At 38.5% G+C, this 26,627-nt stretch overlaps 5 protein-coding genes across 12 annotated transcripts; 3 read left to right on the plus strand and 2 right to left on the minus strand.

The window, feature by feature from the left end:
* The first annotated feature begins 1,451 nt into the window (after positions 1-1,451).
* On the plus strand, positions 1,452-3,549 carry LOC121760111 (protein LEAD-SENSITIVE 1-like). Of its 2 annotated transcripts, XM_042155725.1 has the most exons (3): positions 1,452-1,663; positions 2,486-3,160; positions 3,411-3,549. In XM_042155725.1, the coding sequence occupies exons 1-2, from the start codon at positions 1,570-1,572 to the stop codon at positions 3,151-3,153; spliced, it is 762 nt and encodes a 253-aa protein (XP_042011659.1). In that variant the 5' UTR covers positions 1,452-1,569; the 3' UTR covers positions 3,154-3,160; positions 3,411-3,549. The 2 variants fall into 2 exon arrangements, with proteins under 2 accessions (XP_042011659.1, XP_042011658.1); XM_042155724.1 differs by lacking the exon at positions 3,411-3,549 and having other exon boundaries at positions 1,453-1,663; positions 2,486-3,228.
* On the minus strand, positions 3,226-5,294 carry LOC121760110 (aluminum-activated malate transporter 10-like). The gene is made up of 6 exons (XM_042155723.1): positions 4,678-5,294; positions 4,465-4,605; positions 4,106-4,378; positions 3,917-4,032; positions 3,687-3,827; positions 3,226-3,606 (listed from the first exon to the last, which is right to left on the minus strand). Exons 1-6 carry the CDS (start codon positions 5,042-5,044, stop codon positions 3,226-3,228), a joined length of 1,419 nt encoding a protein of 472 aa, XP_042011657.1. The 5' UTR covers positions 5,045-5,294.
* Positions 5,295-9,044: 3,750 nt separating this feature from the next.
* On the plus strand, positions 9,045-10,946 carry LOC121761123 (pyridoxine/pyridoxamine 5'-phosphate oxidase 2-like). 3 transcript variants are annotated; one of them, XM_042156719.1, is made up of 8 exons: positions 9,045-9,222; positions 9,329-9,378; positions 9,465-9,522; positions 9,696-9,728; positions 9,833-9,964; positions 10,032-10,202; positions 10,306-10,428; positions 10,549-10,946. In XM_042156719.1, exons 1-7 carry the CDS (start codon positions 9,133-9,135, stop codon positions 10,405-10,407), a joined length of 636 nt encoding a protein of 211 aa, XP_042012653.1. In that variant the 5' UTR covers positions 9,045-9,132; the 3' UTR covers positions 10,408-10,428; positions 10,549-10,946. The 3 variants fall into 3 exon arrangements, with proteins under 3 accessions (XP_042012653.1, XP_042012652.1, XP_042012654.1); XM_042156718.1 differs by having other exon boundaries at positions 10,306-10,395; positions 10,549-10,944; XM_042156720.1 differs by having other exon boundaries at positions 9,046-9,222; positions 9,833-9,928; positions 10,306-10,395; positions 10,549-10,939.
* A 2,262-nt stretch (positions 10,947-13,208) lies between these two features.
* LOC121762257 lies at positions 13,209-16,347 on the plus strand. 5 transcript variants are annotated; one of them, XM_042158071.1, is made up of 4 exons: positions 13,209-13,591; positions 13,961-14,031; positions 14,396-15,361; positions 15,592-16,347. In XM_042158071.1, the coding sequence occupies exons 3-4, from the start codon at positions 14,445-14,447 to the stop codon at positions 16,067-16,069; spliced, it is 1,395 nt and encodes a 464-aa protein (XP_042014005.1). In that variant the 5' UTR covers positions 13,209-13,591; positions 13,961-14,031; positions 14,396-14,444; the 3' UTR covers positions 16,070-16,347. The 5 variants fall into 5 exon arrangements, with proteins under 5 accessions (XP_042014005.1, XP_042014007.1, XP_042014004.1 ...); XM_042158073.1 differs by having other exon boundaries at positions 14,412-15,361; XM_042158070.1 differs by having other exon boundaries at positions 13,961-15,361.
* An 8,660-nt stretch (positions 16,348-25,007) lies between these two features.
* LOC121760179 (uncharacterized protein At4g00950-like) lies at positions 25,008-26,627 on the minus strand. Its single transcript, XM_042155804.1, has 2 exons — positions 25,974-26,627; positions 25,008-25,192 (listed from the first exon to the last, which is right to left on the minus strand). The coding sequence occupies exons 1-2, from the start codon at positions 26,511-26,513 to the stop codon at positions 25,115-25,117; spliced, it is 618 nt and encodes a 205-aa protein (XP_042011738.1). The 5' UTR covers positions 26,514-26,627; the 3' UTR covers positions 25,008-25,114.

Raw genomic sequence — 26,627 nt, forward strand, 5'->3', positions numbered from 1 at the left:
TAAAAATGGCTATAAATAGCTAGTATATTTTTGGGATTTTTTTTGAATTTTTCCAGAATTTTTAAAAAAAAACAAAAAAAAATATTTTCAACGGAAATTAAAAACCCTCACTCGTGGGCTGGCGAGTGGGCGTCACGGACGAACTAACGCTCGCCACGTGGCCAACGCGTGTGGCGAGCTGTCTCGCGCACTGCCTCTCCGCGGCGAGACAAGGGACGGGCTGGGGACGAGACGGAGCCCGCATCGTTGTCTCGATGCTGTCTCGTCTCTCCGAGACAAGATAGAGCCCGCATCAAGACGCGATGCGGGTGCTCGTAATGGGATAAACAGCAACCCTACAAGAATGCTCTATTTATTAAAACCTCCGAAGAAACACAAAATTGAGGATGTAAACCAGTTCTTTCAGATTTACGAATCCAATGAATAATTTCTAAATTATTTCTCGAGATCAATAAATTTAGAAATTGATGAGAGAGACCAGAATTGAGAGCATCTCCAATGGCGGCGAGCGGGCCGGCTAGCCGATTTCCGGCGGTCGCCGAACCATTGGAACCGGCGAGCGCCATTTCGGCGAAAAAATCGACTAGCGCTGGCCAATTCGCCAGCGCTCGCCGGTCCGCTCGCCGCCATTGCAGGTTCAGGACCGGCGAGCGTTCGGCGAGCGAATTTAATTTTTTTTTTCGAAACACTATATATACGCGATTTGCACGTCATTTTCATTCACCCCGCTTGTTTTAACGAGTACTCTCTCTATTTTAATTTTTATACAAGATCAATAACGCGAAATGGAGAACAACAACGAAGGTACTCCAGTGACGAACGGGTCTCAAACTCCCCCGGTACCCGTGGGAGGTGGATGGGGTCCGATGCCCGGGTACTACAACATGTACCCGTGGCAGCAGATGATGCCAGGGATGGCACCCGGGGGGAGTATGCCGGGGAGTGAGGCGGAGGTCGTGTTTTTTTTAAATAATGTAATTTTTTATAAATTAATGTATTTTTTTAATGTAAATTTTTTTAAAATTAATGTATTTTTTTATTGTACTTTTTTTAATTTAAATAATATTATTCAATTTTCCTGTATCTGTGTCGTACATTTAATTCCGTATTTTGTGTGATTGTCAATTATTTATTTTATATAATTAGGGGTGATGTGATTAGGCTATTGCTGGGCTATTTGCTTGTCCTGATGATGTGACAGAAGGATTTTTAATACTGATAATGTGGTAGGAGGAGTTTATAGCCGGCTATTGCCAGGTGAAAGCCACCGGAGATACCTCAGCAGCCCCTAACCCACGCACAAAATGATGAGAGAGATACCAGAATGGCCAACATCCATTATCGTCAATGCGAAGTACTAATATTCTATTCTCCATGATTCATTCATTTAAGTGAGTTGTTGAGCTAATGCTTGATGAACCAATTGCATCCCTACACGTGGGAATGATGTCACTATGATTTCGCCTTTTTCTTTTTTGGCACAGAAGTACAAGGCATTGCTATAATGATGTTCAATTCTTTGTAGGTTGCTGAGAAGTTGCAGTGATTTTTTGAGTGCATTGCCGAATTATGGGTCTGCTTACAAACAGAGTGGAGAAGCATGAAATCAAGCCTGGGGATCATATCTACACTTACAGAGCCGTCTTTGCTTACTCCCATCACGGTTCCTTTTTATTCTTCTTTCTCTTTCTTATGTTTTTTTTACGAAGTTGATTTTGTCTTCTGGTTATGTTTCGATTGTGCATTTTGCCCTTCTGGTTTCTCATTTTAATCCTGCGTCTTCTCATGCCTTGATTTGCTGCAATTTTGATGTTCATATCATCAATCTTGAATTCTGATTGTGGAATTCTCTTTTCAACTCATCCAGTTGACTCTTTGCATTTCTAGTTTTGTTTCATTTTCATATTGTTAAATCACCTCAAACTAGCTAGATCCATGAGTATATGCTGCTGGTTTATTCTTCACTCATCTTTTTAAGATGATAAGTGATAGTGGAGAGTGAAAAAACATTAGTAATTGAGATGCTAAGTCGACACATGAATTGAATTTGAGTTGGCTAGACCAAATATGGCACAGTAGAGCTGTTTTTCGTTGCAAACCTAAATTACATAATGTGTGACTTAGGGTGTTAAAGCAGCCTTAGTAATTGTACTGCTCTGCTGCTTCATACAGAAAGAATTTGTGTTAATGAAGCAAAAGAGTATTTTTTCCTGAATGGTATTTCTTGTTACTTGGGGCGAAGTATTTGAATTTTTGGAGTGAACATTTAAGGATGTAATCCCATCCTATTTTTTGCTTTGATATGTTTGAAGTTTTTTGTTGATACTTGCTGTACCTATATACAGAGGTGGCTGCAATTACAGTGATGGCTTCTTTTTAGGTGTTATACGCTTGTGTTGCCATGTATTTTCTGCTAATGTCGTGCTACGTTTAACTTACTCGTAAATATGGTGTGGCTTAGACCTTTTAATGTGTGATTATGCAGGTATCTTTGTTGGGGGTAGCAAAGTGGTGCATTTCACCCGCGTTGGAAACGCTTCCAGCTCCAACTCTGAAGTATACGACGAAAATGAAGAATGTCCGACCTTTCCCGACTGTGGATTCAGGCATCCAGATAGCGGAGTTGTCCTCTCTTGTCTAGATTGCTTTCTCCGTAATGGCTCCCTTTATTGCTTTGAGTATGGAGTGACCCCGTCTGTGTTTATTGCTAAAGTGCGTGGAGGCACCTGCACAACTGCTGCATCCGACCCTACTGACATGGTCATTCACCGAGCAATGTATCTGCTCCAGAATGGATTTGGGAACTACGATGTGTTTCAGAACAACTGTGAGGACTTTGCCCTTTACTGCAAGACGGGGCTACTAACTGTTGACCGGCTTGGGGTTGGAAGAAGCGGGCAGGCCTCCTCTGTGATTGGAGCACCATTGGCAGCTCTCCTTTCGTCCCCTTTGAAATTCCTAGTGCCTAGCCCGGTCGGGATGGCTACAGTGACCGCAGGGATGTACTGTGTGAGCAGGTACGCCACAGATATTGGAGTCCGTACGGATGTCATCAAGGTGGCCGTGGAGGATCTAGCCGGGAGCGTCCGTTGGGAGAATAATGAAGGAGTAGCTGCTCAAGATGCAATTTTAGAAAGACAACTTCTCAGATAACATTCATGTACTGAACAAACTATTATCATTCACACAACTGGATTATGCTATCAATTGATTCTCTTTTTCTAGCTACTCTGAACTAGTTACTTTATGAGCCAGTATATTTACAGCCTTTACTAGTTTCTCTGTTCTTGCAACTATCTCTATCAACAATGATGACAATGTGACTAGCTGGACGATTGCTACAAATGGTAAGACATTTAACTCTCCCTTGCCTTCACTAAACTCCTCTGCTTTCGTTTCTGTTGCTACAGTGTTTTGGTTAGACAACGCCTTGAGAGCATTATGTAGTTCTTGAACTGCCACACACATCTCGTTGAGCCTAAGACCGATCTTGGGTGATTCTGCTGATGTGCGGACAACGACCACCAACTCCCGTAGGACTGCTGAGGAATTCAAGCTCAGCTTCAGACACACAGTGCTGAATTGCATCTTCAAGAAAGCTGGCGCCTGTGATTGGAAAAGTCAGCAAGAGTGGTGGAATCAAAGAGGTCCAAGCATGTCTCAAATCAATGCGATTCACTTACTACCTTTGTGTCCGAGACAATACCAGAGAGGGCGTCGATGCAGTTAGCGTAGCTTCTGAGTAAAGTCCCAAGCTCGAGGTAATCCTTCCAAGGATGTTTGAAACTGAAGCCTCCATGAGCAGGTTCCCATCTCGCGTAATTAACCTGTAAGAGAAACATAAAAGCAATCTATATACATAGTTTTGATTGTGATAATGAGCTTGATGATATATTCAATTGCAGTGAAAGCATACCAAGGATTCTTCAGTAGACATGGAATCAAGAACGCTTCTGTATCCTACCAGTTTCTCCTTAGAAGCTTCCTTCTTCATGTCATCTGCATCATCCCGGAGGTATACTGCTACATATGCTGCATAATTTTCAGCAAAAGAATCAAATCAAAGGCGATTCTAGTTTCAAGATATGTATGAATGTTCTCTTACCATCCAAAGAGTCGGCAAGTTTTTCCATGTTGTTTAGAATGAGGCTGTGAAGCTCGTTTCCCGCCCAAACAGGACAGCAGAAGATGCTGGTGACAACACAGATGGAGGTGCCAATCGCAACATTAGACAGTCTGTGTTGTGCGAAGTCAAACAAGTCTGGCACGCGATATCCAGAGACCGAGATGAGTATGAAGGTAAAGATAAAGATGAGAGCTCCATGGTCGAAATGTTTTTTCACTGATGGAAGGAACCGAAGGAAAGTTGCTGATGAAGCTGTAACAAAACATAGCAATGGTAAATGTTTCTAGATGGCTCTAGAATGAATTGATGAGAGAAGACAACGGGATTTCAAACAATACCGAAGACAAAAACTGAGCCTTGGAGGATTATGGGCTCCCACGCCTTCCCGAACCGGGTAGCTACCCAATGCACACCAACACCTAGTGCCCCGGCGATGAAAGTTGCAGTTGTTCTGTTCACACATTTACAAATGGTTGCACCTAGCATTGTTGCACGATATAAGCATAATATTGTCAGATTTTAGTAAATTTTTAGCATATTGAGATGCCTACCTACGGTGTACTCGAAAGCAACAACAACGGTGAGGACAGCCCACATAGCATTCCCTCCGACTCCTTCATACAAAGGGTTAACATAGTAAAGCAAGGAGACGAGGCACATGGCCATCCCAACTTTGAAGCAATGGATTATCTTCCGAGGCTCGCTCGTTCCATATCTCCAACCACTTTGCATCAATTCCAAAGACTTGAACAACAAGCCCACAATGAATCCAGGGGTGTGAGGAATGCACTCGGAGATGAAAAGCATTGACATGCCATCAGGGAAGCTCATCCTCCACTCCCACGGCTCGCTCTCCTTGGCCATGTTCGATCTATGTAGAATATATATTCGAAGATAGGTATACGTATACTTATACATGGTGAGGTAGTGAAGAAATAAGGGTAGCAAAGTGTCAAAATCAGAGATTGTGTCTTTGGCTAGGTTGCTGGTATCAGTTGGTAGTCTAGTAAATATACATGGCTGTCTGGGGTTGCTTGGATTTCCTAAAATGATTTTGAATGTGTGAAATCATGTTGGAGGATCGTAGAGGAAATCAAGAGTGTTATTTGAGGTTGGTCAGTCTTAGGTTTTCTTCTGTTTTAAAGTTCAATCATTTGCCCATCTCTATCACTTTTAAACAAACTTTTAAGCATATCATATGCCAGCCAAAAATTCAAAATAAATGTTAATCTATGAATAGAATTTACCCATAATATTATTTCTCTTTTTCATTAAATACATTGACAAATTCATCATGGCACATGGAGGTTGGCATACGAACAACCATTCCTCTTTACATCGATCATTGTATTTCCTTTTTTCAATTTCATTTGACAACAAAATGCTTCAACATTATAGATTTTATTTCTCTTTTTCATTAAAGACAATGCCAAAATTTTCATTTGGCACATGAAGGCTTGTTCCCACGACTCATTATTTTAACTATTGCATTTCTTATTTTGAAATTCATTTAATATTGCATTTTTGTTGTGAAAGTTGTTTATTCCCAAATTAGTGTTTTGTGTCATTAACTTTCGTTATTGTTGTTCTGCAGTTCATATGAACATCAAGCAATATGAAAAGACATACTAATATAATAAGATTATGTTCACATACTCAATTGTCATTTTCACATCCCCAAAGGAAAATTAACAAACTTTGTTTAACTTTTGCCAACAAAACACACTAGCTAATTAAAAAGGCAATACTCATTCATACAAAATTCATATGGTTTTTTTTTCAGACCTTAATAATTAAATTCATATAGTTGACCGCAACACAGCCCCAGATACATATGCTGACTATTAAGGATATTGATAATTTACATAATGTTTGAAACAAATATAGCTAGGAACTTCATTGGGACAAAAACAAATTAGGAAACATGAAAAACAAACAACATTTCTAAGATAGATATGGTGAAAAAGAAATCATTGGTAATAATAGTAAAATAACACAACGCATATAATTTATTTTTTTATAATTCCTAACAGCATCTCCAACTAGGAACTAAGGAAGGGTAAATGAAAGAGGTATATGATCTATATACCTTCTCAAAAAGTGAAATATACCATTCTAAAAAGTACTCATTCCGTTCCTTGTTAATAGAGACATTTCTTTTCGGCACGAAATTTAAGAATATTGTGTTAAATAGATGGTGAAAAAAGTAAGAGAGAGTAAAGTAAGAGAGATGAAGAGAGAATAAAGTAAAAACGAGAATTACTCTTTGTCAAAAATAGAAATGACTCAATTAACTTGGAACTTCCTAAAATAGAAAAATGACTCTATTAACATGGAACGGAGGGAGTACCATATTCCAAAGGAAAAAAAAGGCACTCTCTTTGTCCCATTAAAAATGAAACATTTTCTTTTTTTGGTTGTCCCATTAAAAATGAAACATTTCCTAAAATGGAAACAACTATATCTCTATTTTTCTATCTCTCTTACTTTACTATCTCTTCATTAACTCACAAAACAACACTACATAAAACCCCGTACCGCCTCCCGATAAGCGGATCACCTCCCCCACCCCATACACCATTTGCTACCCTACCAATAGAATAGTGTCATGTTTTTATTCTTTATAATGACAAATTTCCAACATCATTTGCTACCCCTCTAATATAATAGTGTCACATGTATATTCTTTAAAATATAAAATTAAGGATTAAAATTTCAAACGGCAGTAGTAATATCTCTTCTACCACTCATTTAATTTATTTTGAATATATAATCTCCTTTTTGTGCATCTGCTTTCAATATATAATCTTCTTTTGTGCATTTAAATAAATCTAAATATTATATGCATGGAACTAATCGGATTATTTAGTTAAAATGAATTCAAAAGCTTCATGTGTTCATCAAAAATTGAATAATAATATAATATTATGTGCATGGAACTAATAAAGATCATTTAATTAAAACAAATTCAAAAAAATCATATCACAAATTGGATAATATAATGATTCAAACATTGAAATAACTTCAATTCTAGTTTTGCCTATGCACTAAGCGTGATGTCCTTGGAAATCCTTGGAGTTGGAGAATTAAATTGAAGCAATTTTGATGTTTTGATGCGCCGTAAAGTTCAAAAGTTTTAGGCGTTTGGTTTTTATATGTGAATGATAAATTAATGACTTTAGCGTTTAACATTTAAGGTATTGTTTTTATTTTCTTTTATTTCTATTCTCTGCATGGAAATATTATATCTTTATAGTAGAAGATATATAAGTATTTATGGAAATTTTAATCCTTAATTTTATATTTTAAAGAATATACACATGACACTATTATATTAGTGGGGTAGCAAATGATGTAGGAGATTTGTCATTATAAATAATAAACACATGACATTATTTTATTGATGGGGTAGCAAATGGTGTATGAGGTGGGGGAGGTGATCCACTCTGTCCAAATATTGCATTTTAAGTGGGATGGAGGGAGTATATAGAAAGGTAAATGATTTTTTTAAAATAAAATAATATAAAATGTATTAAAAAATATAAAGTGTAATACCTTTTCAAATACCTTGCTTTTAGAGAATGATTTTTTCATGAAAAGAAGGCAAATGTGGTAGTTATAAGATTTTACCTCTACATTGATGGAGAGGTCTTCAAAATGAGAAAATATATAATACATTCTCAAATACCTTTCCCCTTGGAGAATAATTTTTCATGAAAAAAAGGTAAATATGATACTTGTATTACTTTACCTCTCCTCTTGGAGATGCTCTAAGAAGAGACCTTGAAATTATATTTGAATAAAAAAGGTAGTGATTATTCAATGATCTAACCATAATCATTGACCACCGGTCGAACCACAACTAACTTCACTCAAATTACTATAAGAAAAAAACTAGAAAAACAGATAACCAGTTGTTCCATGGCTAATTACGGGTTTGACGCATTGCAAGTTAGGGAAACGAAATACAGTAATCAACCGAAACAGATGGATAATAGCAAATTTTTATTTGTTATTTTTGTCACATTCAAAGTAGTCTCACTCATTTTAATCAATAAACACCCTCATCTTATTCTCAAAAATCAAAACTCTTGAATCAACCTGTTTTTCTCTCTTCTGCACCTGTGATTTCTAAAATTGAGCTTAATTTTTTACTTCCAAAATAAAATTATGTACTTACTCTACTTCTTCATGTTCAATTACACATCTCATACATGATATCGATAGATCTTCATTCATCTCGGTCATGCTAACTTTTTTGTTTATATTTTTGTGTAAATGTTCTAACTTAGAAATTGCCCTAAATTACTACTACTAGTATAAGCCGCGTGTGAATTTTGATTATTGTATTTATCCGCCGGGATGTCCTAGTGCTTGTCCGCTATTGTGCAGTGGGATATCCTAGTGACGTGACAGGAAGTGGTTTTTGGGATGTCCTAGTGCTTGTCCGTGGGGATATCCGTCCTACTGTGGATGCTCTAAGAGTGTCTCCAATAGGGGAGCCGTGGCTCGTGGCTCGCGTATGGCTCGGCAGCGGCTCCCTATTGTGGCGGCCGAGAGCCGCGACTCAGCCCAATTTTGAATTTTTTTTAATAATTTCAAAATTATTTATAAATACCTCATTCCACACATTTTCACCTCAAACACATTATTAATATATTCAAAATATTTTATTATTAAATTATGCATTTTTTTATAATTATTATAGTTCGATAACTTTTATTTTAATTAAAATAAAATATAAAAAAATGAAAAAATAATTAATTTGTGACTTGGGCTTGTCCAATGTTAGGGAGGATAAGTTTTTTTGGTGGCCTAACCAAGTTTTATAGCCTAGGCCATGTTTTTTGGCTTGGGCAGGGCCACATGCTTAACAATTGGAGACACCTAAGAGCCCCTACCAGCCACTGTACAAGTATTTTCCTGCGTCCGCACTAATTATTTCCTCCACATCAAAATCCTCAACTCCGCGAGATAGGCTAACCTGCCTGCGACAGTGACAGCAAATGGGCAGCTCGTCGGCGCCATGGAAACAGCTCCTTCTCAGTTCAATTGAGGCCAACTCCCATCTGAAGCACCACTCCTACTTCCAGCTCGTACGCGCATTTTATATCCTATTCAATTCCACTTGCAACTGCAATCCCATCTTCTTCAAATATTGCGTTAATCCATCTTCCCTTTTTCACATTTGACAATTATTAGGCAACTGTTTCATCGAATAACAGACCCTCTAATCGCACTGTTGTTTTCAGGTTTGTTTCTGGTTCGGTGTGTGATATAAAGTTTGGATCTTTTTTCCGTTTAATTAATTGAATTCCTCTTGGTCTATTGTAATCAGAGGATTTCAGGATGATGGTGATAAGATTCTGATCAACACCGACACTCGAACCCGCAAGGTCATTTTCCCATCTATAAATGATGATGCCCTTTATTTTGATTACAAATATACTAGTATCTAATTGAAGCCATGCATACATGTTTTTATTTTGTGGAGTTGCATATTCTTTCATGTTCATGCTTTAGATAATCCGTTGCTCTCGATTTGTGATATTTAACTAAAATATTGCAGATAAATGATCTCAAGCACTGCCCTTTTACTGAGGTACATTACATGTATCTTTGGTTTCTTGTATTTAGATCAGTTTCAACTGGTAGATTAATTACCTTGGAATTCCTTTTGAGTGGAAATGCTTTGCATTTATATAGATATGTTGGTACTTCATGGAATCATGGGAGCAATTCCGGATTAGTGGAGTGGTGGATGTCATAGATGGAACTACTCCTGATCCACTCAAACTTGAGGTGATTCCCTTAATTAAAATGCTATCTACAGAAAAGGTATATAGTTGGATTGTGTTTTTCAAAAACAAGAGAATTGATGTGTATATATGAAATGGTAATGCAGCAAAGAGAGAAATCATGGTTTGCATCTTCCCTTAGATCAAGAGTGCAGTATGTTGGGGCCTCTCCAGGACTGCCTGCTGTTGCAAGTGAACAATCATCCCAGTCTCCCTCTTTGGATCCTTCCATTGGACCAGTTGCTGCATTTTGCCTGCTCCTATTTGACCCTCATCAGGTTCACATACATTCTTATCTTGATTGAACAACTTGATCAACCAAATCTGCTGGTGTTTCATAATGTGATTGTTGATGATTTGGAATACGTCTCTCCTCTACAGGTTGACTATCTAAATTTGAAAAGCAATGAGAGGTTGGTGTTCACGTCAATAGCCAGCGACAGCGGAAAGAAGCTCTGGACTTCACAGAAGGTGAATCCCTAGCCTTTCCCTTCATACATCATTGTAAGGATTAGTTACTTTGATATTGTAATAAATTAGTGGGAAGCAACTTCAGTTCCCATGTAGATATTTTGTACTGTCATTCTTATTAGAAAGGTTTCGTGTTGAAATGCAATTTGATAGGTCACTTCATCTTTGTCAAAAGAAGAAGGAATTTAAAATTGTAATTAGAAGGAACTTGGTCCAAATTCCAAAATAGATACGTGGAAGCAACAATTATTGTACAAGAACACAGATAGTGTTTGGGGTGCGGGGGAAGGGAGCTTTATTGGCATCCGCTGCAACCAAGGCAAGCATGAGAGGGCAATCTTTGTCGCCGGAAGTGGGAATATTGACGCAGGAGCACCAGTCTAGCAAAGTAAAGAACGCCGTGGCGAGGAGGACTCTATCTCTCTTTGATTCAGGTCAAGATATGAATACGTGAAATGCTCCCTTTGTCCCGAGTCTCAGTTGAGTTTGTACATGTTTTTATAAATATAAAGGAAAGTTTGATGGATAAAAATAATAGAATGTTAATCCCATTTCTGTACTTAGTTTTATAATAAAATGCGTAAATTGAGACATCTAATTGCGGACAGTGGTAAAAGACACAAATTTGGGGTGATGAAAATGGGAGACACCGCAAAGGTAGAGAATATGTCCACAAGGGACAGGTCATATATTACTGACTATCTAAGCTAATTACGTCATAAACTAAATTAAAATACAAAGTAGGCCCGCTTTAGCTCTAAGCTTTTAAATCACATATTCTTATCCCTGTATGAACCTTAGGGTGCGTTTGTTTTGGAATCATTCTCAATTTTGGAATTCAAAATTCTGGAAGTTATTGTTCCAAAACCGTTACTACAACATTTCAACAATTTTGGAACAATAATTTCTGAAGAGAGTTTTGAATTCTCCTATCTATGCTGTTTTCCCCTTCCTGAGATTTTGTTCAACAATTTTGGATCAATAATTTCTGGAGAGAGTTGATTTTGTTCAACAATTTTGGATCAATAATTTCTGGAGAGAGTTTTGAATTCTCCTCTAGTTTTCATCTATGCTATTTTCTCCTCCTTGACATGTTGTTCAACAATTTTGGATGAATAATTTGTTGAGAGAGTTTTGAATTTTCTTATGGTTTTCAAGGCTTTTATAACTATTTTATCCAATCAATATTCAAATGTCGAATAAATGTAATTTGTTAGAAGATGTGAAGTTCATATCATCTACAGAATTAAGATATGCTATCAAGCGGTATTTTAATTTATCCCTAGGAGCATATCTAGATATCTCTTTATTTTGGATTTGTTGTCTATCACTTCGCATTATAACTAAAGATTTTTTTGTTGTTGATTTATATGTCAAATTTTGAAAGTCATCCTATAACATTTTTGGGAATCGACCGTTGTTGGAGGCAAGTCACATGATTTCCAAGTCACGTATTTAGATGCTGCATTCAAGCAAAGAAATGAGAATTTACAAGAATTTACGAAAAGTAAATGCCAAAACTGGTCCTGAACATATGCCTATTTTACGATTTTTGTCATATACTTTATCTTTTGAATTTTTGCATCCTGAATATTTAAACTCGGATCACAATTAGTCCTACTTTAACAATTCCGTCAATTTTTAAACGGTTTTAACCCGATTTTGCGTCAATTTTTAAACGGTTTTAACCCGATTTTGACGGTTTTAACAGTTCCATTCGGGTTAAAACCATTTAAAAATCGGTCAAAATCGAGTTAAAATTGTTTAAAAATTGATTAAATTGTTAGTGTATGACCAATTGTGATCTGAATTGAAAATCGAGTTAAAATCGTTTAAAAATTGATGAAATTGTTAGTGTATGACCAATTGTGATCTGAATTAAAATGTTCAGAGTGCAAAAATTCAAAAGATAAAGTATATGACCAAAATCAAAAAATGGGCATATGGATAGCACCAGTTTTGGTATTTACTCAATTTACAATAATATTTAAATTTTCCGTGTGAAATTTGATTATGTTGGTGAGAATGAAGAAGGCGACGTTTGAGGGAATGATAAAAATGGCAACGTCGGAGTCAAAACACGACCACAATATCCAAGCCGATGATCACAAGAGGCACTGAAATCTTGTCCGAAAACTAGCAGTAAATAGCAACTCAAGAGATGAACCTCAACGTACCACGTGTCAGCATGCATTAGCTGATTAGGCACTACCCCACCTTACACGTTGCACATCGTTTTTGGAGGTCTGCCTCTGCCCCCACACTTTGATTTATGCTCAATTCTATGGGCATACATTACTTTTTCACTCTGAATTGTACATAGATTTTGTTCACTCCGTCTAATATATGAATTTGACCTACCTCTAATACAAAATTGCACTAGTCTAGTATCAAATCACATAAGGATACTCGTTGAAAATTAGAATATACAAAAAAAAAACAAAAAATCTCACCCTTAATTTTAATCTACTCACTAAATAAAACTCCTAGGATTCTTGACAATCGGAACATTTTGGCTAGATGTAAGTAGTTGATGTGATTAAAGATATACTGTATTTTGTGTGAATTTAATCTAGCAATAGTTATCCTATTCCGCATAAATGCGGAAAGAGTAGTTGGAAATAATAGAAGGGTTGATGGATGAGTCACGTAAAATGGACCACCACCAAACGAATAGATTAATTCCATTTTGACAATAGAGCCTTCTTAAAATATTATGTCACTTTCACTACCAAGAGGGTTATGCTGTATTTATCGCTATCCCCGGAATAGATATCAATCTTAAATAACTCCAAAATAAATCCCCATACAATTTTATTTTCAACGTTATTATTATGCATTCTTCCATCTATCCATCCACTTTCGGTTTGCGTACAAATTAATAATTACTACTAGTTTCTATATTTTTAATAGTAATATTATAAAAATATCTCATGCTTTTGTATTGAAGGAAATGTTATTTGTAGCAGGCAGATTAATTTGGGAGAAGCATATTTATACAATTTCAATTTGGTGCGAGGTTTTGGACGCGGCTTATTAAAAACCGACAGCAGTGAAATAATAACTGAAGAAAGTAAATCCAACTCACCTCCCCCACTCTGTGTGTCGGACATAATCGGTAACGTGTAGAGATCGACACACTAGATTCATTCGGATCCACATCCATATCCGTTTTTATCTCAGGGAATCGTACGAGGTTTGCTTCTGTTTCTGTGTATCCAACCTCATGAATTCCTATTCCTGCAGATATGTGCGATGGATGCGTGTCTTCTAATTGCAGTTAATTTCGCGCCAGTTGAGTTTATTGCTCGCAATTATAGCCTATGCGCGTATCTATAGATTTCATTCTTTCTTCTCCTTTTCTGTTTTCCTCTCTTGGGCTAATTTATTCTAGTATGCTGCTCGCTTGCTGCATCTTTGTGGGCTTTTATGATGAATTAATTGCCTGTCTTCTGTAAGAATCCGAAGATAGACCTTGATTTGGGATGGTTACTACTTACTATATTCGAATTACAAATGATGTAGTCACATTTAACTGACGAATCATTGTTTTTCCTTTTTCTAGCTCAACGTTGACGAAAGCATCGAAACCTGTTATTGAATTTTTGTCAAATTCCAATTTCACAGTGTCACAAGGTCTCTTTCTCTTGATTCTTCAAGTTTGCTTTTTTGTACGATTGGAATGAATTCTGAGATCTGAGCATCACATTTGGTAGATATTGTCGTCGAAGTTACTGATTCATGTTTCGTACTTCATATGCAACAAAATTCCTCTAGATCTGACAGTTATGTGTTGGATTAGATAACTGTATTGGTATATAAAATATCTGAGCTTTTGGTTGTTGAGTTACTTGAAAGTTGATGTGTATTAGCTGGAACCAACCAGGGTTGGTTTGTGTCCGTTTTCGACCTTTTAGTTGTCGATTTTACTGCTATGTAGTTATGATGGTAGTGTCTCTTTACTAAACCTTTGAACAATGTCTCTTACATGCTTTCTCAGAGAGATCTTCTGACAGATGTAGAGAGACATTGTAACGAATGGATGAGTAATGGCGCTAGCCGAAGCTAGGGCAGCTTGGCAGAGAACTGCCAACAGATGCTTGGTTCAAGAAGATGCAAAAAGGGCTCCCAAATTGGCTTGCTGCTCATCAGTGCCGCCTTCTGCTAAACACACTGAGACAGGGCCGCCGAATGCCACTGGTGGCCAAGATATTCCTAACTCAAACCCCTTGCCGTTTCATCGCACTCCTTCGTATTCTAATTTATCCCCCAATACAAAATGGTGGTTGCAAACACAACCAAATTATGGATGTCAGAGGGGTTTAACCGAGGAAAAGCTTAGTTGCCAGAAAGGTAGTATCGATGATTGCCGAATCCATGAAAGCTCGGGAGACATGTCAAGAGGCGAAGATGAGTATGAGGTTGTTGATCAGTGCAAAACCATTGTTACTTGTGACAAGAAAGGCATCAAAGTTGAAGAGGAGAAGTTGAGGTCAATCTATCATCAGAATTGGCAAGATCCTATGAGGATTGAATTTGAAGAGGATATGGAAGAGCTAAGAGACATGTTTATTGTCAGCAGTGAAGGTTCCAAAAGTTCCGGTGACCTTTATTTTGATACGGAATCGTCTTGGACTAGGACTGAGAAAAATATTCCGTGGTGGCGAACTGCAGATACCGAGGAATTGGCATTCTTGGTCTCACAGAAATCACTCGACCTTATAGAGAATTGTGACCTTCCCACTCCTCATAATGTTAATGTGAAGAAAAATCTGAGTTCGGATTTAAGTTGTCTAAGTCATAGTGAAATTTCCACTTCGCTACCAGTTCAGAAGTTCGGAATGAGGGATGACCACTGTTCTGCTACTCGTGGTTCTTCTACGGCAGCATCTGCAGGAAGTTATAGCCGGAACTTTAGGATGATAACTGATGAGCATTTGTTACCTTCTGCAAAAATTCAATCAAGGTAATGTCTCTTGTGACTTTTTATATTGTTTTTCCATTAGATTAAGACTGGGTATGTTCAAACATTATTCTATTTGTGATTCCCTGATTGGCATGATCATCTTCATATCAATCTGGTGATAAACATGAAAGGACTATTTCTCTGTATAGTTGTTTGTTTTCAATGGTACATCGTTAAATTGTTTCTGTAACCATTGTCTACAACTATATGACTTGTCATCATATAACCAGGGATACACATGAAAGGAATCAAACTCATACAGTTGAGGACGACATGGGCAAGGCTCGACTATTGGAAGCATTACGCCATTCTCAGACGCGTGCCAGAGAAGCCGAGACAGTGGCAAAGCAGGCTTGTGCTGAGAGAGAGCACGTCGTCAAGCTTGTATTCAGGCAAGCACAGCAGCTCTTTGCCTATAAACAGTGGGTCCAACTTCTGCAACTGGAGAACATGTATTTGCAACTCAAAAACAACAAAATTCTGTCAGCATCTCCCGAGATATCGCCTTGGAGTTGGACAGGTGCGAGAAGCAAGAAAGGTTGGATGAAGTCTTGTAGAAATCGGGGCAAGAGGAGTAGGCTGCGGCCAAGGCATCGGGCTCGGTATGATGTTAGCAAGTATGCAATCGTGTTTGCATTAGGTTTGGGGCTTGTTGGTGCTGGATTACTATTGGGATGGACCATTGGGTGGATGCTACCAACATGGTGAGAGATGCTCTTTTTCAACTGCATTTGCTCCTCTTGTATATAAATAGGTAGACTAATATGTAAATTTTAGAAATTTATTTCCAGACAGTTCAGCTTTGTGGAGTGAAACGTAATTGTATTTTGTGCATGATTGGTATGTGAGTGGCATTTTGAACATAGGAGGATAGCAGCTATAGTGGTGTGTCTCTGTATGTGTAATGCGTTTACCTGTTTTGGTTGAAACAAAAAGGAATAATATTTGAGCTCTGTGAATATTTTATGTAGTAATGATTTATAAAACTTGTCTGGTATTAAAATTAATCTTGTGAGCTTTAGCAATTATACCTAAATTCTTTAATATCTTTGCATACCAAAATTCCTTCCAAGCATTGTTTTTCATGTTTTGTATTAGTTCACATATCTTTTCGTCCTTTGCTTAATTTTTTTTTTTTTTTCGTCCTTTGCTTTATTTACTTATCAGACTTGAAGTATTGATATAAAGAAAAGTTACGGGAAAGACCATAGTAATTTAATAATTTAAGTGAAAATTCCGAGAATAACTAATTCTTGTGGTTAGTGGCAGTACATCGAGATAAATGGATAACGAGATTGAAATAATTAAAGGATAAGTGAGTTAAACTAGAAATTAAAATTTTCAACTACGTTGGGATAGTTCAGCTCGACCTAGGCCAACCTCGGGTCGGACAACTTGAGGCCTGACTTGGTCTAAGCCTCTCGATAAATTTGAACCTAACGCAGCCCAAACCCACTTCGTAAGAGCACCCACAACCGTGCTCTTGCCAGCGAGCACGGTTGTGGGCCCGACCCCACTTTTTTTGGCTGCTCTCTGGCAAGAGTACAACACCCACAACTGTGCTCTTCCGCAAGAACAATCACAATTCAATTTAAAGTTTAATTAAACAAAAACATTTTCATAAAATTAAAATTCATTAAAAAACGACAATAAATATTACAAATTACAAATAAAATAAAAAAGACATAATTAAAATCCTAAAAATTAAAAATTACATAATTAAAAGCTAAAAATACCCTCGTGGACGACTACTCATCTGGCGGCACTACCCCCAATTGTCTTTGGAGGCTCAATATCATGGCCTCGTGCGATCGAAGTTGCGAGGGGGTCATAGTGAACCTATCGGCCATATTGAGTTGGGCCAAAAGCTGCCACAACGAGTTGGTGGGGGTGGAGGTGGCGCATATGGAACGGGAACGGGAGCGGGAACTGGAGCATCGACGGTTGCAGCCGCGGCTCGACGGCGGTTGGCTGCCGCCTTCTTCCTTCCTTGCGGTCGGCGTTGGGAACCGCTCGGGCCGGCGTCGGGGCTACCCAACTTTGGGTTTGAGGAGAGGCCGAATATTCCGTTTCCGGACTAGGAAACAGTTTTGAACCGAACCATTCAGGGTTCCAACCGTGGGAAGGCGGGGGTCATCGCCTTGGCCGGACATTGTTATGCTGTAGGAGTGGAAGAAAGATTGAGAATGGATATGAGAGAATGAAGATGAGAATGAGAATGAGAATGAAAATTAGAGAGTGTAGATGAGAATGGTGTAGTGTGGGGTGAATTTTTGGGTGTGAAAGTGAGGTATTTATAGATAAAAATGTGTATTTTTGGGGGAAATATTTTTTTTTAAAATGATGGAAAACGGTAAAAAACGGATATATTTTTTTGGGAAGTGATTTTTTTTTTATTTTTAATCGGTTTTTTAAATTAAAAACCGATTTTTAATTAAAATAATAATAATTCAAAGGCAACGGCTATGCTGTTGCCCAATCGAGTGCCGCTACGTCAGCTGCTCGCTGGCACGGACGTGCTCGATGCATCGAGCAGCGCCGTGCCAGCGGCGCGAGCGCAGCGGAGGTGGAGCTCGTCCTTGCCAGCGGCACGGACGGACGAACGTCGTCCATCCACCGTTGCAGATGTTCTAAATAGTTTGGGTTTGAAAATGGCTCAATTGGAGTATGTTTCAACTACTAAGTTCATCCTAGGCCTAGGCCTGCTTCGTTTTATTGATTGGTCGGGCCAAACCAGGCATGTGCCTTGCTAAGAGTGGATCAGCCCAGCTGCTTGACAATTCTGCTACAGATATTTTAACGATTTTTGGTACACAGCGTCAGTGTTGAAAGAATTGACAATACAGGACGGATGATATCAGAGAGACACGACCGTCTTTCCTTTTTAGTTTGTCTCAACTGAAATGACACATTTCTATTTTTAATAACTTTCTCTTCAATTAATACACCAAACTAATTTTTCTCTTTTCAATTAAATATTCAACTCTTTTTCTCTCTCTGTTTAATACTTTCACACACCATTTTCTCTCTCCAATTAACCACAATAACCAACAACTCCTAAAATCTCGTGCCGACCAAGAAATGTGTCATCTTAGTCGGGCCGGAGGGAGTACTATTAGCTGAAGAGGAAAGGAGGAAGTTATGCATTTAACAACGATTCTAATTTATAAAGTGAAAAAACACAACTAAAAAAAATGGAAAACGAGTCAAAAAGGGAAAAATCATGATAAATATAGAAAATATTAAATTTATTAACAAATAGTGAAATTATTAAAATATACTCTCTCCATCCCAAGGAAGATGACCCCTTATTTGGGCGGCACGAGAATTTATGCAATTTTATTTTGTGTATGAAGTGGAGAGAGTAAAATAAAAGAGAGTGAATAAAGTAGAGAGAAAGATATTTCTATTTTTTGTAATAGTTCATCTTAATTGGGACAAATAAAAAAGAAAATGGGTTATCTTCAATGGGAAGGAGGAAGTATCATTTCTTTCCAAAAAAGAACTCCATCAAACTATGGAGCTAATTTTAAATGGTTGGAATTATCCGAGTTGTAAATATATTGGGTTATTAACATTTTTATGGACTATTGTCACTTAGTGGGCTTTCTCTTAGTCTGCCAATTCTTGGGCTAGAAATGGCTAAAGCCCATTTTCTAATGCAGCATCTGTACAGCGAAATAGCTTGTCGAGTTTTTTGTGAAAATAAACGAGCCGAAGCCAAAGAGTTAAGCTACAAGGAAAAGAGAAGATCAAAAGTGAATAGCAATAATTTGGAGCAATCGGAGAAGATGCCGGTCAAGGAAAAGCTCAGAATGTTTGTGGCCCAAGAGCCTGTTGTTGCCGCTTCCTGCCTCATCGCCGGAATCGGTCAGTATCTCTTCTTTTGCTTTGTGATTTCGGCGGCTTCTGCTCGTCGATTTCGATACGAAATATATGTTCCGAGACTCAATGATCGGGATATTTTCGAAACTGTTTCCAATAGATATGAAATTAGCCGATTTTCCATTTCTCGTTTTCTAAGCCCTAATTCCCATTTGAGGATAATGAAATTGAGAAATGTGGACAAATTCTGGTTCACTCTCACATAAGATCCACAACTCAGGAAATGCCCGATTATGGATTACTGATGCACTGCATTGTTGGAATTGAGTTTGATAAACTCGTACTCCTATGAAGTTTGATTTCCTTTTCAGTCTATGTTCTTCATTTTGTTGCAGCATTATAATAATGCGCATAATAAGAGTGTATAATGAATGGATGAATTTACTATATTTATGAGAGTATGTTGCATCTATTAAAGGCTTTGCATTGTTCATTGGAAGCGATGTTGTAGCTGTATTTTGATTTCAAGAAATTATATGCTTTCTTGATGTGAATATCAAATTATCATTATCCACAGTTTATCCTCATTAAGATAGTTGTTTGTCGGGTTGCTTTCAGGACTCTTCCTTCCAGCTGTGGTAAGGCCTTTTCTAGACTCTCTTGAAACGTCCAAGCCGGTACCTCCACCACAATTAAGCGATGTGAGTGATTTTATGTATTATGCACCATTTTACTTCCAAGTAGAAGGAAAATACTTTGTTTCTTTTTCCTGAATCTGTCTGCTATTTTTGCTAACTTCTTGTGTTCTGATTCTATAACTATTGCTTCCTAATTTTAATTATTTATATATTTTTGTTCTGGTAGATGGTAATGTTGCAGGTTGTTACATTAGACCTTAGCTAGACCCCCCCTTCCAACCAAGACAAAATTTCATGCTTGAATATACTAAGTTTCAGTTTATTGGTGTGACTTATACATCCAAAAACTCTTTCTTGATAATCTTATAACGCAAGACTCATCTATAACTACAAAGATTTATTATCCTATATGACAATGCATAGAAGAACAAGGGGACTGGGTGGTATCTGAGGACATATTTAATCAAGTTTTAATAGGTCAACTTGTGGGTTTATAAAGGTAGCTAGTTGTCTTGAATAAGGATATTATGCTCTTATGCAAAAAGAGTAAACATGTGTTTGAGATCAGAAGTTCGATTCTAGGATTACTATGCAGAACGTTTTTGCGTATTGTTGTATATCTGTCTGCTTAGATATAGGAATGCATAGTTGTATGTGGAAGTTCAAGGGGATATTTCTCATTTGTGGCTTATCTTTTATGTCTTGCGGAATGCATGAAGTATTTTCCTTTATGTATCTTTAGGTTGTTGCTGGTATCACCGGAAGGAGACAGGTCTAAGGCAGGATATGAGGCGGATGGCTAGCTTGTTTGAGGAAAGGGAATAATTTTTTAAAATATGCACATTTAGTTTTTATTGATCTGTAGCTGAATATGCAAGAAGCAACTTTTACATTAAGGTTTTTCACTACCCATTTAAGTCAAGTCTTAACATTGAATGTCAATTATGATATGCTACGCACAACAATTTTGTCTTCCCCCTATTTTCTAAAACTGTAGTAGCATTTACACAGCGGATGGATTGGGATGATAATGGGATTCGTTTGTGGGTGTGAATTAACAAATTAGTTCAATTTGATATTCAACATTGCACTTAGGGGTGTCAAAATGGATATCGGGAATTGGATATCCAATATCCAACCCGAAATATCGGGTAATTGGATACCCGATATCCGATTTTTCGGGTTTCTGGATCGGGTATAGGATTTTTGGATTATCGGGTATACCCAAATTAATCGAATTACTCGATTTTTTATATTTTATTTTTAAAATTTAATATATGTAAGATTATTTTAGTTGGAAGAGCGTAGCTAAGACTAATTGTGAGATTCGATCTTATGAACCAAACATAATTTCAAGATATAATTTTGCAAACTGAATAGTCTTTATGCGTATAAATTAGTACTCCCCACAACCCAATGATTATCATAACATAATACATCGTATTTAATGTTTATTAATATTTGTGTCACAATCTAGAATACACTGCACTATCTTATGAAATGTTTGCATAGTAATGTTTCGACATATTTTCCAAAAGTCACTTGACTTCTGCGGTCAAAATTACAGCTCTTACAACACTAACTTCAAGAAGCAAATTATTTGAAAAAACATACTCTAAATTCTCTGTCATGCATTTGGGTTTGGGATTTGAATGTGAATTAATTTCCTGCTAATAACCAATGTGACACCAGCATGCCAAACAAACAGCAATCTCTTTCTCTTTTTTACTACTTTTCTTGTTTATTTTGGCTTCTTTCTTTACTGTTCATTAATGGGCAACCATATCTCATCTTTTTGACTTTCTGGAGATGCGGTGCGTTATCTCTCTCTTTCTCTCCAACATTACAAAATTACCCATCACTATCACTAGTTTATAAGTTATGGCAGCCTCCCACATAATTCCAGAGAAAGGGTTATTGCAATTTGCAATGATGCATGTATATTAATGGCAAGTCTTAATTTCAAACAAAAATAAACAATTAATTTGCAATGATCACTATCACACGTTTTTTAGGTATGACACCCTCCCATTCTTCCCTTTCATAGTTGCATACGTCGCCTTTTGACTAAGTATAACAATGTTGCCTTCGAATTTTAATAGTATTAAATTGTTCTTATCTTAAAATGATATACTTAACGTTCTCATATACTGATAATACTAAATAATTCCAGTGAGACGACTAATTGTATTAGCTACTACTATTTCAGTAGTAACATGATACGATCCCTATATCTTAGTATTTAGTTATCTTTTGATTCACTATATTTTTCCATATATTATTTTCTTAGTCAATAAGTTAGGATAGTAATTCTAGTATTATATATAGGATAGATTGTTATCATTTTATGAAATCAATGAAATACAGTATTATTTGAGCCCTAAAGAGTCTCACGGTTCCCTCACTTCTGACGCCGCTGCCCGACGGGAAGCCCCGCGCACAGCCGCCCAGATTTATCTGAACTTGATCTTGAGCTGCCTGAAGGAAAGGTTTCCGCGCACAGCCAAATCTTGCCTCCGTCGATCCTACGATTGGACGCCGGAGAGGTTATCGATCGCCGAGTATCCTCGTCGATCATAGTTAAGGGAAAAGCTCCTTATCAACTGGTGCTTTCATCCTGTACTCATCCTCCGTCTTTGTTCATCCGTATCCCCCACATATATCTCCATTACCAAAAAAAATTAAAAAAAAAAAACTTTTTCAGCCTACACCTCCGATCAGCAGCACAAATTCTCTACATCTTCTTTCATACATCAATTCAATTCATGGCCGCTCCCCGGACGTGTTGGGACCCGCCATATCGACCCCACCACCAGCAATTGGGGTAACAGAGACAGCCCTGGGACCTGCCACGACAGAGACAATCAAGGGGAGTCCAGTCCTATGTCCCACAACAGCCACCACATCTCCGAGTGACGCCCTCTCGACTCGAGATGCCACAGCAGCACTACTCTAGAGCGGGGCGTTATGAACAATTGATCGATCTCTTGGATGCCGCTACCTCCAGGTTTGAATCACAATTTGAAGAAATCGATCGTCGTTTGACAAAATTGCAGGCATCCCCTAGGTGTCGTCCAACTTGCTGGGATCCGCCCTTTCAAACTTCCAGTAGCCGCGTTGGAGAGAGTCACGCTCCTCGGCTGCACAACCACCACTATATGGGCAGCCGCCCTACACCAACATGGATTCCTCATATGTACCGCCGAGGCAATACAAGACCTCGACTATTAGACAACCCACCTATTCGTCGGACGTACCACCACGAAATCCCCATGCTGAATTTCACCAATGGTGGCACGAATACATACCCTCGCGGTCTACATCACCGCCGCAGGCAGGACACCGCCGCTTAGCAGCGCCACTGACAGTTGCTGATGCACCGCTGCCACCAATGCGATCAGATCGTCCGCCGAAGCAACCAAGTCCAGCATTACCCATAGAGTTGCCGCCCTCCGCCACACCGGGGGCTTACTGACCTTTGCAACCACTGCCCGTAACAACTCCAACAATGGCCGCTAATCCACATCCACAAGCTGGTGTCCCGATCTCAATGACAAAGGAGGGGAAATTGTTAGATGAGGTACCGTCCCCACCAGTCGTGTTCTCGGCATCGTGCAACCCCAATATTGTTGTCAAGGAAGAGACTTTGTTAGAAGATGGTGTTGCGAGGGAAAGGAAAACCGTAGATGGAGAGAAGTCGACTGCGATCGTGAAGGAAACAATTCTACTCAGTGGTGATGAGAGTGGTTTGATGGAAGAAGCTATGAATTGCCTTCGTAAAGTATCGTATCCATCTGTCATGGTCTACGCACTTACTTGCACTGGAGGATCGGAGATTGCTAGAGAGGAGGCCGACAGAGAGAATGATGATATAATTAAGAGGATCACATTGATTCGTTTCTGTGCTTTCGACCCTGGCATATGTGTCAGTTTTAGCAAACGAAATTGGGAATTTCTTGCTCTGCACTTGGAAGCAATGGATCTCCAGGTTGAGGATGAGAAACTGCACATTGACAATGTTCTCTGGAATGCTTTGAATATGCTGTCGGATGATGATACGAGGCTGCCACATGGAGGATTTATGAAGTGCTTGCTAGCCACAAAGACATTTAACATCGGGCTAAACATGCCGGCAAACCCTGTTGTCTTCACTAATGTTCAGAAATCTGATGGAGATTATTATGTCAGGAGACGTTTGCCTATTTGGCGTGCGTTCGATCTAGGAGGGTATAGCTCGCCAACGCTTCTGGTCGTGATGCTCGTCATGGTGTCGTGGATTCCCACCTTGAGGACAAGGTGGATTTCAACCGTGTGGGAGTTGATACGATCCATATATCTTAGTATTTAGTTATCTTTTGATTCACTATATCTTTCCATATATTGTTTTCTTGGTCAATAAGTTAGGGTAGTAATTCTAGTATTATATATAGGATAGATTGTTATCATTTTATGGAATCAATGAAATACAATATTATTTGTGCCCTAAAGAGTCTCACGGTTCCCTCACTTCTGACGTCGCTGCCCGACGGGAAGCCCCGCACACAGCCGCTCAGATTTATCTAAACTTGATCTTGAGCTGCCCGACGGAAAGGTTTCCGCGCACAGCCAAATCTTACCTCCGCCGATCCTACGATTGGACGCCGGAGAGGTTATCAATCGCCAAGTATCCTCGTCGATCATAGTTAAGGGAAAAGCTCCTTATCAACTTCGAGATGGTGGGAAGGCATAACTAGTTGCTGTGCGCGGTGGATTCCCGCCGGGCAGCGACGTAGCTATGGTTCGATCGGTGTGGCTAGTTGCTGTGCGCGGTGGATTCCCGTCGGGCAGCGACATAGCTGTGATTCGATCAGCGTGTTGGAAGGTGAGATCGCGATGAAAGCACCAATTTGATAGGATAAATCACCTATCGGGTTGATCGGCGTCCGTAGATCGGCGATCGATAAATGTCTGTCGCGGGCAAGTGCCCGTCGAGCAAGACGAGTCTCTCACTTTGGAGAAGAGAATGAACGATAATATTGATATTCTTGATTGATTTCTCAAATAATTACAATAACTCCTATTTATAATGCTAATAACAACTTAATGAACAAGAAAACAAAGATATGGAAAATATATGCAAATCCTAATTTATCTAACTAATAATGCTCGTATCAGAACACCATTATATACCGTACATGCTAGAATGAAATAAACAACGGGTTTCTTGCATCAAATTATAATAAATTATGGAATCCTAATTTACATATACTACTAGAAACAACATAAAGACACCAAACACATTTGTCTTATTCTAAAGTGAACCCTCTTTCTTAGATTTTCTAGTGCGTTTCCACGGTATAGCTTGCTTCAAACCCTCGTACATAGTAGCCTGCACATGTATAATAAATGTAAGTATCTAAGTTAATCAAAATGAAATTCAAATTGAACCTAAATTACAATCTTACTTTTCGCAAAAGGGACATATTTTTTCTACCCTTTTCTTGGACATTGACAAAATAACACATGAAAGCTGTGGGCAGTACTGTTGTACCCACTCCTCTATTGATTTTTGACAAATATATTTATGGCATCTTTCGTGGAACAAGAAGGTTAGATGATTATTTATAGTGATGGCCCCCTAGCTAATTTAATTTCCCATTTGCCCTAATTACTAAGGTTTCACATTAGCCACACAAACTGTTAATCTTTTCGTGAATATTTATGGCAACAATGACGAGTTAGGGAGGTTTGTCCATACGTATGGACTTGTATTATTCAGAGACCAAAAAAAGATACGTATTGCATTCGAAAAAAGTTCAATAACATTAACTGTCTACCTATATAAATATAGACCATTAAGTACTACTACTACTACAATTTTACTAGCTGCAGCTTGGATTGATCATATTTGGAACAACTATTGTTCTTGTTTTGACTTGATAGAAAGAGAGCCGTGATGTTAGAATTAATTATGTGTTTACACAAAAATTCTTCACTACTTGGAACAAAGTTAACAAAAACACAAATTGATAATATAATTGCAACTACATGTCCTAATTAATCCAAAAAGATATATTTGTAGGGATCATATGATATGATAATGTGATAACTGATGAGCATTAATTTCCGAGTATTGAACTAAAAATAAAATTAAAGTATAGTAGTATTACCAAGAGAGGAGTAGGCGAAGACCGAGAGATACTTGCAATCTTCTTCCCCTCCACATGACTTTCAAAACCAGCAAACGAAGATGGCGAAAACCCCAAACTACCCTCATCAGCTTCCTTTCCACCACTCCTCACTCTCAAACTCCTACCAAACAACCTGCTCATTTTCAGCCTTCCACTGCTCTTCTTCCCGACCGTCACGTAGCTCTGAGGGCTGCCGCCGCCGCTGCCGCTGCTACTGTCGAAGGAAATCTGCTTCTCCCTAAACAGCCTGAACGAAGAGAATTTGGGGCGGCCCAGATTATCAGGCCCGTCAAGGACGGTGGTGGGGGAGGGCATTTTGGTAATTCTGCAGGGAGGAAGCTCCAGACATCTAGCGGCGGGTTCGGGTCGGAGGATGATGTCGGTGCAGGGTCTGGGCTTACCCGGCTGCTCCTCCCATTTGAAGGGCACCGAGGCGAGCGGCGGCGTCGCTGTTCCCGAGGGATGCTCCGGCGAGAGCGCAGCGGCGAATTGGTATGTGGGCTCCACTTGGTACAACATGGTGTTTTGGATTTTGGTGATGGAGCACTACTTGGTTTAATGCGGTGTGTTTTATAGTTAAAAGTGCTTATGATGTAGATATAGTATTTATGTTTAGGCAAGAGGGAGGTGTGG

This window comes from Salvia splendens, chromosome 13 (genome assembly GCF_004379255.2).
Source record: "Salvia splendens isolate huo1 chromosome 13, SspV2, whole genome shotgun sequence".
Taxonomy (NCBI): Eukaryota; Viridiplantae; Streptophyta; class Magnoliopsida; order Lamiales; family Lamiaceae; genus Salvia; species Salvia splendens.

Coding starts and splice junctions, on each gene's coding strand:
- LOC121761123 (XM_042156718.1), top strand. CDS start 9,133: ATGGGCAGCTCGTCGGCGCCATGGAAACAGCTCCTTCTCAGTTCAATT. Junction 9,729..9,832: donor AGCACTGCCCTTTTACTGAG/GTACATTACATG, acceptor GCATTTATATAG/ATATGTTGGTACTTCATGGA. Junction 10,396..10,548: donor AGCTCTGGACTTCACAGAAG/GTGAATCCCTAG, acceptor GCAATTTGATAG/GTCACTTCATCTTTGTCAAA.
- LOC121760179 (XM_042155804.1), bottom strand. CDS start 26,513: ATGTTGTACCAAGTGGAGCCCACATACCAATTCGCCGCTGCGCTCTCG. Junction 25,193..25,973: donor CTTCGCCTACTCCTCTCTTG/GTAATACTACTA, acceptor ATACATGTGCAG/GCTACTATGTACGAGGGTTT.
- LOC121760110 (XM_042155723.1), bottom strand. CDS start 5,044: ATGTATAAGTATACGTATACCTATCTTCGAATATATATTCTACATAGA. Junction 4,606..4,677: donor TGCTTTCGAGTACACCGTAG/GTAGGCATCTCA, acceptor CAACAATGCTAG/GTGCAACCATTTGTAAATGT. Junction 4,033..4,105: donor ACTTGCCGACTCTTTGGATG/GTAAGAGAACAT, acceptor AAAATTATGCAG/CATATGTAGCAGTATACCTC.
- LOC121760111 (XM_042155725.1), top strand. CDS start 1,570: ATGGGTCTGCTTACAAACAGAGTGGAGAAGCATGAAATCAAGCCTGGG. Junction 1,664..2,485: donor CTTTGCTTACTCCCATCACG/GTTCCTTTTTAT, acceptor GTGATTATGCAG/GTATCTTTGTTGGGGGTAGC.
- LOC121762257 (XM_042158070.1), top strand. CDS start 14,445: ATGGCGCTAGCCGAAGCTAGGGCAGCTTGGCAGAGAACTGCCAACAGA. Junction 15,362..15,591: donor TCTGCAAAAATTCAATCAAG/GTAATGTCTCTT, acceptor TCATATAACCAG/GGATACACATGAAAGGAATC.